Here is a 15626-nt window from a genome sequence, read left to right as displayed (position 1 = left end):
TGGTGGTCCCAGGGAGATGGGGCCACCACCAAACCCATGCCCATGGACAGGGGGAGCTGCAGCAGCAGCGCAACCTCCCCCCAACGCAGTTTGTGTCCCCACCCTAGGTAGGGTGGGACAAAGGAATGATAACCCCCCAAGGGTTCTACCATTTGTTACAGCACAAGCTTATGTGGACTTTTGTGCTGGCCTACTAGAGGTGTAAGCTGGTATTACCCAATGTATTCAACTGTTATTTGATGGTCAACTAAGAATAATTTGAAAGTAATCTAAAAGTAATCCTAATGGTTAAATTGCTTGTATATGGTCCTATATGTTCTCTGTTGATGCTAATTTGAATAATGAGACTGACAGCCACCTCTTGGCAAGATAGATGTACTTAATTGCAGATGTAGGTGCGTTCATTCCACATTACTGTGAAAAGATCAGATGTTGCAGGGGGACACCGGGGATTGTTTTGCCATGTGGGTTGTTGGATTATATCCTCCCTTGGAGGAGACATGAGAGATTACACAATGTCCTCCCAGAGTGATTCTATCACTTTGTGTAAATTTGTAGATTGTTGCATGGTATTGAGTAGTGTATGTATGAGTAATAAATGTACTTTTACTTTATCAAAAGAAAAGTACAGACTGGACAATCATTTATTGAGAGTCATGCTTGTGTGCTCGTGAATGGGGATTACTAGCCCACACCACCTCCCTCGAGTAAGCCTTGGACTGCTCTGCAACGCTACCCTATGAGAGTCAAGCGCTGCAATGGGGTGTTTGGTTCCCAGTGGCGGTTGTGTGCAGACCCATTACTTGTGCAGGCCACACAACTAATGGCCCACCTTCCAACACTACTCTAATCCACCGCAATCCAATCCATCTCACCCCACTCCAATCCACCCCACTCTACCCCAATCCAATCTGCCCCACTCTACTCCAGTCCAATCCCCCAGACTTCTTCAATAAACTAAATCCCATTCCACCCTGTTCCACCCCACTCCATGACACTGCACTCTATGACACTGTCTGCCAACGAATCACTGACCTCTACTGTCCTCTACTCAACTCGACACTCTGCTCCCCCACTCCACTTTACACACTACACCAACAAATCCACTCTACAACACTACTCCCCCACTCCACTCTATGACACTCCATGCCACTTACTTTTAGCCATGCTGAACAGCAGCCACTTTGGTGTACACTATGGCAAAAACACATTGTCAAGCCAATAGCTCTTGTGTAGGCGAGACCTATTGGCCTTGCCACTGCTTGTTTATTCTGTAGTTGGGATGTCTGCAGGCAGGAGGCAAATGCTTACCAGGTGACTGCAGTGAGGAGGAAGACTGGTGAGGAAGTGATAAAGAACTTTTCACCTTAGACTAAATTTACTACCCGGAATAGGAATTATCACAAAGTCAGGGAATTCTCTAATGATGACTGGCATCTGCCTGGACCTGCTTGCATTGTTCCAAAGCCTGGGGTAATCCTGACAAGGTGGACTGCTGTTATTAGGGCAGGGTCCGGAGTAACAGCACTGGTAAAAGGACAGACAAGCTTAAAAGTGGTGGCATTCTGACACCTGATTTCCAAAAGATTAACAAGAGCCGGATTCCCATCCATCACTTGTGTTGTCCGCTTTCCAAGTTTTGTAAAAAATAATAATTAGAAGACAAGGTTAGAATGTACAAGTACACCATAATCAGTGCTTTGGTAGGTTCTGTCCAATAATGAGTATCTGCACGTCTTTAATTTGAAAGGGAGAGTATCTGCACTCCTCAGCACTGCTGCAATGTATGTTGATGCGAGAACACCAGCACTTCTCAGGGCCCTGCACGTCTATTTTTCCATTTAAAGCACTTACTTTAATTAAGTAATTATGAGTAATGACATCTTTTGTAGGGCTGACAGCTGGTAGCTGAGGGGCTTTGGCCTGGCCTGTCATCCCACAGGACGAGCAGTTATGGGAGAGGCGAGACACGCCATCATCCCACCTCGTGTAATCCCTATTTACCGATCCACATTGTGCCCTGCACACCTTGTGCCAGGTCTGTAATCTCCTCTGGGCAGGAGGGCCTGGCTGAGCTGAGTTACTGGAAATGTACCCCCTCATGTGACTGACAGTAGTAGGGGATGCTCACTGCTCGGTGGTGGATTTTACATTTTATGGTTCATTTTTCCGCGCACAAGTCAAGTGTCTGACATGACGAGTCCGGGGCGATGTCATGTTACAAGCAGCGACATATGGTAAAAGGGATTAAGAGATTTGACTAATTAAATGGTATCACTGAAAGCTCTGCGTGATCCCCGGATACCGTGTCCAACTGCAGTGGCAGAAATCCCAGTGCCAGCCGGAGGTACTTCAGGGCAACCACTGCAAACTCTCAAAACAAAATAAAAAAACGAAAATGAGGGGTCTGCAATCTGCGTGTGCTAATTGCTAGCTCAGTAGCAGAAATTAACTATTTGGCGCTCACTTGAAGAGACAATTACAGACAACGTTAGTAATTGCAGAATACTCGAATTAGCAGTACGTTCACTATGTCCCAATGAACTGTGCACACACACACACATACACACTGACATCCTATATATTTACTATGCGCCAATTTTGCCCTAACATTTGCACCGATCGATCCATGCTAACAACATGTGCAAGTGGCCGGTGCAAAAACAACAGAACGCATGCACCATTGCTCGACTCAACGTTACACAACACCCGTGTAATTGGGTTAATCTGGCCGCCCCTCTCGTTACAAATTGGCTACATGACGTGTGTCTTCGGGGCGCTGCTTTTTTGGGCAGGAGGAAGGGCCAGGACTTAAAAACAAAGTTTGTGCTCCCCCCATGGGCTCTTCCCGCTGACCTAGTTTTGTTCCCGTTCTTTGAATGGAAACGCTGTTAATTATTTATGAAAACAGATTCCAGAGCCTCTTTCAAATTCATTCCTAAACATTCTTTCCCATGGGTGCCCTGAGAAGCGTACATGCCCCGGGCCACCCCTCTTTCCGGTGATTAAAATAGATAGTCAAGTGCGCAGTTAAAGTGTACAAGCAAACGCTGGCCAATGGGAGTCCACTTAGGGGATCTAATGTTATACGGCTGCCATGTGCACAGCGCACCAGATTCCATTATTATGGCCTCGCAGCGCTACCGGTTGTCTAGAGTACCCATATATAGGATTTCAGGGTTTTGGGTGCAAGTTAGTGAAAACATATTTATAAATACACATTACCTCTCCCCCCTTTTTTAGGACTAATCGTGAGGCCATATTACTTTTTGTCGGAGTCAGCTGCTGTTCCCACCCCCGCACGAGTGGGCGGCTCCCTGGTGCATGTAACGTTCTCGCCCGGAGGTGTTAACCTAGGGTGCTTACGCTGCTTTCAGCAGTTGGATGGGTGCCAGACCCCTTCACTCGGCTGCCTGCTGGTAGCTATGCTTGATGCTACTATGAGCACTCCAGATAACACACACACACACCACGGTCGTTGATTACTTTTAAAGAATGCAGAATGGCGCTAGGCATGCACGGTGGGAGACAGGGTGCTTTCTGTAATCTGGTTGAGGAGTTGCGCCCTGACGTACCGGTCTCGAGGAGCTGCAAACTGCGGCAGTGTGCAGATAAGCGTGCGCGCATGCGGCATCCTATAGTGTGCTGTGCACTGAGTGTCAGGTCGGTGACTGCATGTAACATGCCTAAAACTGTTGCATAGCATAACGTGTATGTGTAAAGTGCATCAGAAAGGTGTCTAGTGGCGGAATAACCCAATGTTACTATTTTATCCTCCTCGAGGGAATGAAGGGCTGAGTGGACCTGGCAGGAGTTCAGTCTCTGCCCATCACGGATACCTGCGGTGAATCCATTAGTCCGCCGAGACATCCTATCTGGCATGCCAAAGGCTGAGGGTTATCGAGCAGGAACGTGCTCATGCGCCAGTCCAAACTTTTGACTAAAAGGCAACTCGCGCGCGAACCTGCTGGGTTTATTGGCGATGTTGGAGAAATGAGGGGTGGGTCTCCCGATTAGAGAAACTGTGATTTCACGTAGCTTGCAGGCTTCGAGGTTAGTGTGTGGTGAAACGTGCAGCATGTGCAGCACACAGACTGCAATGGCACACTCAGTGTGACTTGAGGTATGCAAGATGTGCATGACGCGTTGTGTTATCGTGAGGGACGTCTAGTATGTGCTGTCCAGCGCCAAGAGACCAAGCAGTACACTCTATGCTATAGATACTTTTAGTGTCTGTTCAGATACACAATGTGCGCCCAGATGTGATTTATTTTTGTTAATGCACTCCTACGCCAATATGGGCATCTTGGCGCTGTGAACAGTAGGGCAATAACGCAGAGCAAAACAGGTTCTGTGCCAAGTCCAGGATGTGGTGAGACATGGTGTGCATTAAGACGGACTGTGTGTAGTAAAAAGTAAAGTCTGTTTGAGGCATGCAGTGTGTTGTAAGACAATCTGTGGCAGTCATGCAGTGTGTGTGACTAGTAATATGATGGTGTGGGAAGACACCTAGTACTTGGTGGAACATGCGGCTATGGTGAGACGTACAGCTCTACACAGCTGCGAAAAGACGGGCAGTATGCGGTGAGAGATGCATTACTATGCAGCTGAGGGGATCCAGGCAGTATGTGGTGAGCCTTATAGCTAACACATGCCACATGAAGTGAGAAACGATGTGTGTTCACACCTGCAGGGGTGAAACAGGCTGCGCTGCACACGATGCGCGTTAACAGATGCTCTGCTCGCACTGCAGGGGGCAATTACTACATTTGAAGCCCCCGTCACACACCGCAGCCCTTTGATCACACTCACCCTGTGGGAAGGGGTTGGGCTGCACCACGTACAGGAACGCCTTGACGATCTGAAACAGCGCCCCGATGGCCCCGGGGTCGTGGTGCGCGTTGGTGTCATAGGTCCCCACAGGTACGAAGCCAAAATCCAAAGTTGCAGGAGCGGCGACGGCGGGAGACGGTGTCCGGTGCACGGGCTGGATGTCACACACAGTCCCCCCAGCCCAGAGCAGCAGCAGCAGGCAGGGCCCGGCAGCCATGGTTAGCGTCCTCCACGGGACATGGGGAGAGGGGCACGGAGCAGTACAGCCCGGCAGGCGAGCTTCCCGGCGGCTCCTCTGGAGCGGTGGTGGCTGACTCCTCACCCCGCGTCTGGATGCAGCTCTGTCCTCACTGATCGCCGTGCAGCCCTCTGCTGCTACCGCAGGCCGGCCGCGCACAGCGCCCCCTCTGCTGGAAACACAAAGCAGCTGTCAGGGACAGCACAGGGCCGCCTGCGGCCGCCACACAACTCACACCAGCCCCACAGCCGGCACTCTGTGCCTGGCAGGATGTTCACCACGCTACACTGCCCCCAGAGACCGCTGCAAGCTGCAGGGCACCCGCCAACGCCCAGCAGCTACTTCGGGGCAGACTGGGAGCCCCCCGTGTGCCAGTGCCCAGCAGCTAGCTCAGTGGGAGCAAGTGGCCAGCCTGCTGACCATGCCATGCACGCACGAGTGCCACCTGGCAGACTGCTCTGTAAGTCTAAACATCAGTATATTTAAATGCACGTCACCAGAGTACTTTCATCAACAGGCCAGGTGGCTCTTTACCCCCCTCCTATAGCAGCACTGGGTCCTGGACCGTGGAGGCATCTTGCCACCCCCCAATGTACCCTCCGTGTACCAAACTCACCCGCAGCTCCATATGAAGGACAAACAGCTTACTAGACCCAGTGTCTTGGGCACCTACTTTTCTCTATTAGGTTGCTCATGATAGAGCGTTCCGACCTAATAAATTACCTGTATTTGGACGCTCTTGGGTCGATGAATCTTTTGACCAAGTGGGGCTCACTTCACCCGAGATCAGTCAATTTAATCAAATCAATAATCAATAACGAACATAAGCAATGCCCTGATCAACTTAACACTTCACAATTAATCCAGAAAACATTTCGGCGAACCATGACCTTTCGGTCATGAATAACCACACCAGTTTATTCAAAGTTAGTGAATTTATTTCCCTATATTAACAAAGCTAGCACAATATAAATGTGTCTCAACACCAAATGATATATGTAAATGAACATTAATAGCTGTCCATAACGGCGAAAAAGATGCAATCTATGCAGCATTTGAATAACAATGCATTCAATGATAGCAACGCAAACCACTAAAACTATAATCTGTAATGAGCTAATTGCATACATTAGTCAGCATAACAAGGTCTCAAATTGCATTGTGCAACAAATGAATCCTCATCTAACCTCAAATTAGCATCTGCATGTGGGACTTCATGCGAAAACAATTTAGCAACATTAATTTGGAAAACTCCTAACTAGGGCTCTTATCAAAAATCAGCAGTTGGTTACCTAAAGAGAAACACAATGCAATTGTACATTTTCCTTTCATATTTACCAAATTCGATCAGCATTCAAGGAAGTCTTCGTCTCACAGGTACCGGTTCCGATCAGCATGGGACGGGGCAAAGGGGCAGGGTGGACGGGGCAATTGCCTCACAGTGGCAAGAGAAAAGGACAAAACTACTACTTCATGCAAAGGGGTAAATCGAAGTTAAAGTCTCTAGGGCGAGAATTACTTAAAGTCTCTTTCTCTCGATTAGAGAAAGCATCAAAGTCTCATTCAAAATAGCGTCGAACATCAATTGGCATCGTAGAAGATGGCAAAATGACGAGATCGGCAAGATGGGCCATAATGGCTGCAATGTCTGCAATGTCTAATGTCCTCAATGGGTGCGAAGGGGCAAATCCGGACTGCAATGGCGGGTAATGGCCGCTTTCTTCTTGTGCACCAGGTTTAAATAAACAACAGTTCAAATCCAGTAGGGTCTTCCATTGGAGGGTTCATAGGTTGGCTTCAAATTGTCCAATCAAAAACAACAGTTCACAAGCTTCTACCTAGGCATACATTATCCTTGGAGTCGGGAACGTAAGTTGCAACATATTTTACCAATTAACTCACTTTCAGAGCTTCCATTGTCTGCACCTGCAGATTGACCTTGGAGCAAAGAAGAAGATGCCAGGCTGGCACGAAACCTTAAAGATAAGCATGTGAACCGATCTCACTGGAAAAGTACAGCTTCAAGCAAGAATACACTTTTTATTAGCACGTTAGAAAAACACGAGCATCTAAACCGTGAGACAAGGCAACTAGGCCGAAGCCTCTACTAAAGTTATGCTAAGCTAAAGCATTTCAAACAAGCAAATCATGGCACACGTTTACGGTTATGTCAGATTAGTACAATTCTAATACATCACGTTATATAAAGCACGCTTATAAATGTTGGCGAACTACTCTGAGGGCACATTTGTCCCCGTACAATCTTTATTAGTTCGGTTAAAGTCACACTTGATTATTGCAGCACTACGTTTATACACTAATAAATGTAAAACCTTAATTTCTGCGTCATCAATCATGATATGTATTTTCTCCTAGTGTTCTGTGCCCTAGGTGGGCACCAGCAACTCTCCATTAATGTAGGTTGCTTGCCATGCACCGTGTCACAAGGACTTTGCACCAAGTTAGGCTACACACTGTTTACCAGTGAACAGGGGCCTAGTTTAGTCAGTGATATTGGGGGGGAAAGGGGGTGGGGGTTGTAAATCTTACATTTCCCCAACTAAAAAAGCAGTCTGCTCCAGAGTGGAATGTTGAGATGATCAAGGGTAGGGATGGACTGTTTCCATGAGGAACAGGGTTAATACTGATTTGCATTAGACGGGCCTCTGTTTACAGGGGCACAGTGAGTGAAAAACAGTGGGTTAGAACGAGACCAGGCAATTTCCACTGGTTAGACTATTTGCAGACAATAATCCCATAAAATTGTGGGCGTTTGATTGTCAGTAATATGCATGGAAACTTGAAACTGGCACAGCTTTCCAAGATCACTACTGCCTATGTTTTTGAATTCCAAAAAGTAGTCAATTTGCACCCATTTATGGTCACTAGATATATTTAAGATCCCAATCCAAAAAACGAACAGGTTAAAACCTCTTAATGAAATGAAAATGCTGAGAAGAACTGACACAACGTATCCGGCCTGACTCAGGGCCTCCAGACCCAACTACCAAACCAAGAATGCATCAAGGGGTGTCACATCCAAAGCACTTTGACCAGCGGGAACACTTATTTTAAATGTATTTGCTCTGGAGGCACAATTCAACTCTGCTACAAGAACCCTTGATGGTAGAGCTGTCAAATCAGTGCATGTGGGCAGGGTTCCATGTTTCTAGTTCTTGACTTTTACAAATCATTTTATCAAGTGACTGATGGCCTCATGTACTTGTGCCCAAGCCACAAATACAGAAGGGTGTGTAGGCGAATTAATAGGACGAGCCGAGCTAGATCTGAGTCATGGGTTTGACTTGGGTCAGAGAGTCAATGCATGAGCCGAGCCATGAAAACATTCAGCATGTATATTGTGCAAAACAAAATAATGTAAAATTATGATACACTCTGCTCACAATAGTTTTTTTAACATGCTTAACCTTTTCCCCTTAGTGCATCAGCTTAAATGACTGTTTTACAGAGATTTATTATAGATGACAGTTTTTAGAAACATTCATGTCTCCCCCCCCCAATTACAATGTCATTAGTGAACTAAGATGCGAGTCAGTAGTCATGTAAACCCTAAACATGGCCTAGATTCTGATTAAAGATGGATCAACATTATAGTCTATTAAATCAGACATAAGCACTATCTGTACAGTACACATCATGAACTCAAGTATTTAAAACTGCACTAATATGTGATAACAAAGAAAAAGGAGGATCTGTGAAATAAAATATTTGCCTCAGATCACATAATTTGGACAAGCAGGGAAGCCGGTATTGACTCCAAGTTATCTGGTTTCACATTTTGAAATTCAGTCACCAGATGGGTATTGCTGTCCCTCTCTTTCTCTCTCTCTGTCCCATTTTCATCAAAGGTCACTGTTTTGTTTTTATTTTTGCCTCACAAAATGAAAAGCTGGTTCTGACAGCAGTCCCTATTCAGGGCCCTCGGATCCAACTACCATGCCAATAAGGCATTTATTTTGGGGGGCGGGAAGGAAGTGTCACATCCGAAACACCCCACTGAAGCTGCGCCCCTGCCAGTGACCCTTATGGATCTGTGTCCTGTGTGGGCTGCTCTTCTCCACCAGCGGCTTCTCCACCCCTCTGACTAAGCAGACTCCTCACCATTCACAAATGCCACCAGCATGCCTGTGCCAGGGCCTGCTGCTTTCCATGTACCAAGGTACCCAGCAGGTTTTTGTCTAGTCTTGCTGCTCACATCGCATCAGAGTCATCAGAAATTCTACATCCATGACGGGCCCTCACTACATAAAGGTGTGCCTTTTGTGCATATGTGGCCTCGTCTGCCCTATGTCAAGTATGCTCAGCAATCAGCAGTCCCAAGCAGCTCTGTTCTCATGCAGGCTGCTCTACGTGCTCCTGCAACTCTGTCTCAGCAGGCTGCTCCCCAAACACTATTCGTCTGTTCAGTGCCAGGGCTAGGCTGCTCACCATGGCACCTGTCACATCAATTATAGGCCTAAATCTGAGAAACTGCCAACCTTTTTATTGCCTAACATTGAAGCTATCCGTTCTGGCATATACAGCTGGCAGACTGCTATGCAATCTAGGTCTGGCAAGTCACTGGTCACGCTAGCAGGGCAGCAGCCTGAATCCATGCAACACCGACTGACTCCACCTGTATCGTTCTCTCAATAATAGTTGGGTGAGACCTTGTTAGCTCTTAAAATGGTCACTGCTCTGGGCTACTACTCCCTGAAGCCCCTAAGAAAGTAGTGTACCTAGTTACACATCCTTCTGTTTCCATCGGACATACTCCCTTATTTTTGGAGTTCTCTTATTAACTTTTGCAGAGGCATCTATTAGACTTTTTGTTAAAAAAGATTCTCCCTAAACCCTGCCACACCTTCTAGGGTCCCTTTTTGCCTTTCCATAATACTGGTGGATTGATGCAAAATCCTGTTATCAGGCATGCTTCCCTCTTTTTTGTAAAATGCAAAAGTTTTTGGTCCATTACTAGCCTGTTTAAATCCAACCTGCTGCCCACCCTATGGCGGCCTCCATGGAGTACTGGTCTTCAGCGGTCCTTGCATTATTCCAACGTTCAGCAGCATTCACCACCACTGACTGCACCACCTGTCTTTCCAGCCTCCTCATAGTGGGTATCCATACAGCTGCATTGGTAAGGGTCTCCTACCTACATGCATTACTGGCTTAAGCTATATCTGTGCGTCCTTTTACCTCCTCCTATCGCCCCCCTAAATAAGGACCTCCATAATGAGCCCATTACACTTTAATGTTGCTATACTAGTGTTTTGGTATGCATGTGATATTTATATTCATTCATTTATTCATTCATTTGTTTTTATAAATTGTTGGGTGACACCTTTTAGTCATTTAGTCATTTTAGATGGTTGTAAAAAAAATTAGAAGTAATTTTGTAAAGTTTTGTGTGACACGTTTTAGCCACTTTAGAGTGCTGTAAAAAGTAATTTTGTAAAGTGAGGTGTGACAACTTTTGGAAAATTCTGAGTCCCAATCAAAATTTGTTTATTGCATGTAAGGTGTTGTTCGACTCAAGTCGATGAAGGGTGGGCGCCCAATCCGATACTCTTCAATCGCACCCCTCCACATGGATAGAGTTCAGCTATGGGCCTGCCGGAAGAGTTCAGATTTCAGTTGTCATGTTATGCTAATTTATTAAGAGCTTGGATGCAGAGCTCCATAGCACTATAGCTAATATAACTAGATTCCATTACACCTTAAAAATACGAAAGAAGATCAAAGGGCATCACCACAAGAGAAAGGGAAAAATGCTTCCTTACTCTGTTAAAGATTTATGTCTGCAGGCATTTCCTGAAGCAGCATTATTTAGAATATGTTTGCACAGGGGCAGCTCCTTCGCTATGGCGAAGGAGCATCGCCCCCATGGCCAAGAGCTAGGAGATGAAAAATGAAACTATAGTTTTCTATTGTTTCATTTTTCATCTGCTGGCTCAGCCAGCAGTACAGGGGAGGGATGGGGCTGGGCCATGTGAGCTGGGAGGGGGAGGAGGGGAGCGTGCACTAAGTGCGCAGGTGTGTTTGGCCGGCCATCTGAGGCCGGCCAAACACACATGCGCACTTAGGTTACAGTTGGGCTGGAGAAATAGCACAGACCTCAGGCTTGTGTCTGAGTGGTAGTGACTCCCGCTCAGACCAATCCTGACGCTGCTTACATGCTATGTTTAGCATGTAAGCAGCGCCAGGATTGCTGGGGAGGCTGTGCTGGTGTCCCAGTGAATGCATGGGACACCACATAGAAGGAAGAGGAGTGTGAGGCGGCAGGAGACAGAGACGACGGTAAAGTACGTTTTTTAATTTATTTATTTAATTTATTTTCCCCCTCCGTCTCGGTCCCCTTCTCCCCGGCCCCTCATTGAGATTGCGTCCACTTTACTTCAAGGTTATTGCAGCAAGTTCCATAGCTTGGCTGAATCTGTAGAGGAGGCCTGAACCCCCGTTCTTGCTTTGGGAACCACATGAAGAAAGTAATTTAAATTGGGCAACGAGTGAGTAGTAAGGAATACATCTAGGGCCTGATAAACACCTTATTGCAGTCACAAAGCCTGTAAATTACAAAATCATAAGGTTTGCAACCTCCAAATGGGTATTTGTTTTGTACTAAACCCATCTTGTAATTCAATAACAGGCTACCAAGTCGTAAAATGTGTTTAGAAACCCATAACTAATTTATTTTTGAGAAGGGCGGGTTTAGGGCGCCATGTGATCCGTTAAGATGCGTTTTGCAACCTAAATCCATTTGTAAAACAATGAAATCTTATCAAACCTCAAATGAAGTTGTAACCAATTTGTGAATGTAAAAAAATGGAACCATTGCCAGGTCTCAAACACTCCAGCAAAAACCTTTTTTTTAAATGAAGCCTATTTCCTTTATTTAAAATATAACCACGGGCATGGTGGTCTACTGACCCTAGCAGGCCACCATACCTATCCTGGCATCTAATCATAGTGAGTTGCAATTTGCAACCTACCTCATGAATATTAATGAAGTAGGTTGCACCGCTACTCACTATGATTCAGAACTTTGTGAACAACTTCATAGAACCTAGGTCAGTTTGCAAAAATTTGCCATAAGTCGGGGAACTCTCATAAATGTCATTGTAGACAATAGCCAGGGCTTTGAAGGTAATCCCAGATCAAATTGGCATCAAGTGAAGGTACCTTAGCACAGGGGAAATATGATCCTGTTTGGCGAAGCTCACATATCTGTTGGTTTCAGATTCAACAGATCTGTTTGGTTTCAGATTCTTTGTAGACTGTTGCTAAATGATTTGGGGCACTCATCAGCTCTACACACTTGTCTATTTTAGGGGAAGGAGGATTTTCTGAAGTATGAAAAGCTGTAAAAATGATTTCCGTTGATATCGTTTTACTTGTATTCACAGGTTCCTAACACTCTGGACACAGATGCCCCTAAGATAGAATAGAATATCAATCAAAAAGTACTGAGCCACATAATGCTGTTCTTAGTGACTCCATTTCCGACTTCACTCCATTCATGCAATCATTCAACCAGTGAGATGCATAATCCCGAAATATGGTGGTGTCTGCCTGGTTTGCAAGCCAGTTTTTCAAGTAGAAATGATTGTGGTGTCATCACTGTACATACAGAGGTTTATGTGATAGCGTTGTAGACAGTCTATCACAGGGCACACATACACATTTAAAAACAGGCAAGATAGAGATGATTTCTGTGGTCCACCAAGTGAAACCTTGGATAACAATAATTCCCTTGACTCTGTTGAGACCTGAGGGCTATGCCTGGAAAGGAAGGATCTGATTCGATCTAGGGTGGGTTCTGAAATTGCAGCCCAGATCTTAAGTCTTCTCAGCAGTAAGTTGTGACTCACAGTGCCATCAGACAAGAGGCCCAGAACAATGAGAACCTACTTAAGTTTCATCTAAGGATATGAAAGACTTCTTCTCCAATGTTAAGCAAAGGGCATTAGGTGCCCCTCTTGGGCCTGGACCCGGCTTGATGAACATCAGAGTATCGTTCAGTTCCACATAGTCTCAAGGCTGTTTATACATGTATTCTGAAGACACACAGATTATCCAGGGAACAAGCCGATGGTAGACACTGAAAGACAATGCCTACCCATTTTTTTCACTGAGTGGACGCCTCTTTCCAGCCAAGGGGCTGGCCCCACAGAAATATGCTAAACTTGTCCCAGTGTAATTTTCAGACACTGGGACACATTCAGTAGCACCTGAAGGTTGCCTGCTTTTGTTATGAGCAGCAACGTTCAGGTGGGGAGGAGGCTTGTTAGAATCTAGCTTGGGCCATACCAAAGACCGAAGTTAAGGGGCCATTGGGCCTCCTTTTGTTGGCGTATCCTGGCCTGGAGCTATCAAGAGCCGCACACATAAATGCAATGGAGAGAAAACAAAGGCACACAGTTATCATTGCATGGGTAGTTCAGAGAGGCATACTTTTGCTTTGTTCAGTCCCTGTTTACAAGACATATGCACCAACTGTAAGAATGTTTGTCTGTCCCAGTACTGATACAAATAAAAATGTAAATACCACTATTTTGTTTGATTTCTTTTAAAGCGCTTTAACGCTACTCATCCAAATCCAAGGTGTCAGAGCACTTTACATCACACTGAGGGTTAAAGGGTGGAGAATCCTGCATAGCTCACTATGCTACATTACAAGGATTACAATTTATGAGCTGCAAGTAAGAAGAGGATTTCTGTGTTAAAAGCAGTAACTCACTTACCCATTTACATAAAATAAAAACATATGTCATCTGCATGTCACATAAAGTGCTTTGCAGGTGACATATTAACCCTCTATGCTACTTTGATTTATAACTGGGATTAGACAAAACACAGATCACTCCAGCAAATATGTTAATATCGAGAGATATCTTACCATTATTATTATTCCCTGAGATTTACCAAGCACACAAAGATCTCTGCAGCAGGTGTCTTAACCCAATTAGATATTTGAAAATGCAGACTTTGCAACCAATTAAGTAGAACGGATTTACTGCTAAGTGTCTCCTTGTGAATTTCTTTGTGGCAGGGTTCAAAAAAATAAATGTATAAGTTGAGGCCCAGATTTTGTATCGGGTTGTGTCCCTTTTTTAGGACATCCCGACACAAAATCACATTTGTTGAATATTGTAATTAGCTCGCATGTATTCATGATGACCAGCTAAACGTGTGAGGTTTAATGCTCTGATGTCACTTTTTGTGATGCCACGTGAGATGTCACATGCTGTGATGTCATGCAGTGTGATGTCACACGGCATGATGTCCCTTGCATACTTCCTAACTTGGTTAGTTCCCTCACTTCTCTTTTTTAGGACTTGTACAGTGAGGCTATCCCTAAGTGAAATAGTGAGACTTTTTACAAAGATGCATGGCTTCTACTGCCTTATAGATGACTAGGAGTTGTTTAAAAATCAATTCAGATACAATGAAACTTAAGATACTGGGGGCGTGGGGATCCTCTGTATGTATGGACCTCTTCCTTTCGCCCTGCAACTGTATGGCCTCCTTTTATGGCATCTCTTTAGAATCGTGGGCTAACGTTTGATTTAAATCTCTCTCTGGTCCCAAAGTAGGTACTGTGGCTGGCTCATGTGGTCTTTGACTTGCATGCTTCTAAAAGGATTGTAAAATGGTGGTCACTACCATAATCTCATCTTTCCTTGACTATGGACCGCTTACTAGGGAGCACTGACAGAATTTATTTCAGCACCTTCATATGGTTCAAAATTTCAGTCACCAGGAAATTAATCTGTCAGCTGAAACAGTTGTGCTTGGGCCAGGAACCCATCTGGGTGGCAGAGCAATCCACATTAAAACTGGTCACACCTATGTTCCTAACCAGGTTTTTCACCATGCTCCATTGACCGACAACTTTATACCTGCTACAGCCTATTAAGCCTACAGCAGTGACAGCAGCTCTGTGTCAATCCCCTGCTGCTCACAATGCATCTCTGTGCAAGCAACAGTGCCTCGAGCCACAATGTGCCCATAAAGGCCTTTTCATCAGGCTCTAAGCGTCAGCAGCTATGTGACATGGGCAGACTGCTCACCGTGAACCAGCGCCGGTAGCAGCTCTGCTCCAGGGCAGGCTTTTAACATGCAATGAGCACTGTCCAAAGAGAACTTCAGGCACCTTTGGTGATATCTCTGCCCAGCTGACTATCTACCAGTTTCACACAGTTAATATGAACAGGCAGAGAGAGAGAAAAAAGAGAGCAAGAGAGAGAGAGTGAGTGTGTGTCATGGTTGTGAGGTGTGTGATGTAGCAGCAGAACTATCAAGGTTGGCAGCAAATGATGCGCCAGGCACGTAGATGATGTCTGAAGATGTGTTGATCATGAGATGTGGGCACATGTGGGATGGAGCAGTATGGGCAGAAAGAAGTGATTGGGAAGGATGGGGTTATGAAACAATTAATAATGTATTGACACCGTTGCCCAGGGTTAACAACACATTACAGAGTGCTCGAAACCTTATAGTCAAGAGGAAGAAAACTTGAAAAATATGATTGTGTGATCTTTCAAGGAGAACG

General features: G+C 45.4%; 1 protein-coding gene across 20 annotated transcripts in view; it reads right to left on the bottom strand.

Annotated features, from left to right (window-relative positions):
• PROM1 (prominin 1) overlaps positions 1-15626 on the bottom strand; it is a 616480-nt gene that overhangs the window by 566805 nt on the left and 34049 nt on the right. For 5 of the 20 annotated variants that reach the window (XM_069202353.1, XM_069202458.1, XM_069202487.1 and 2 more), the window contains exon 1: positions 4813-5347. The exons of 2 other annotated variants lie outside the window; for them this stretch is intronic. In XM_069202353.1, the coding sequence (XP_069058454.1) occupies positions 4813-5050 (238 nt within the window). In that variant the 5' untranslated portion in view covers positions 5051-5347. Of the gene's footprint in view, positions 1-4812; positions 5468-15626 lie in introns of those variants that run through there. 13 more of the 20 variants (XM_069202495.1, XM_069202379.1, XM_069202433.1 and 10 more) reach the window with 7 other exon arrangements.

Source organism: Pleurodeles waltl, chromosome 1_2 (assembly GCF_031143425.1).
Source record: "Pleurodeles waltl isolate 20211129_DDA chromosome 1_2, aPleWal1.hap1.20221129, whole genome shotgun sequence".
Classification (NCBI taxonomy): Eukaryota; Metazoa; Chordata; class Amphibia; order Caudata; family Salamandridae; genus Pleurodeles; species Pleurodeles waltl.
Note: the sequence above shows the minus strand (reverse complement) of the source record. Positions and strands in the feature narration are given on the sequence as shown.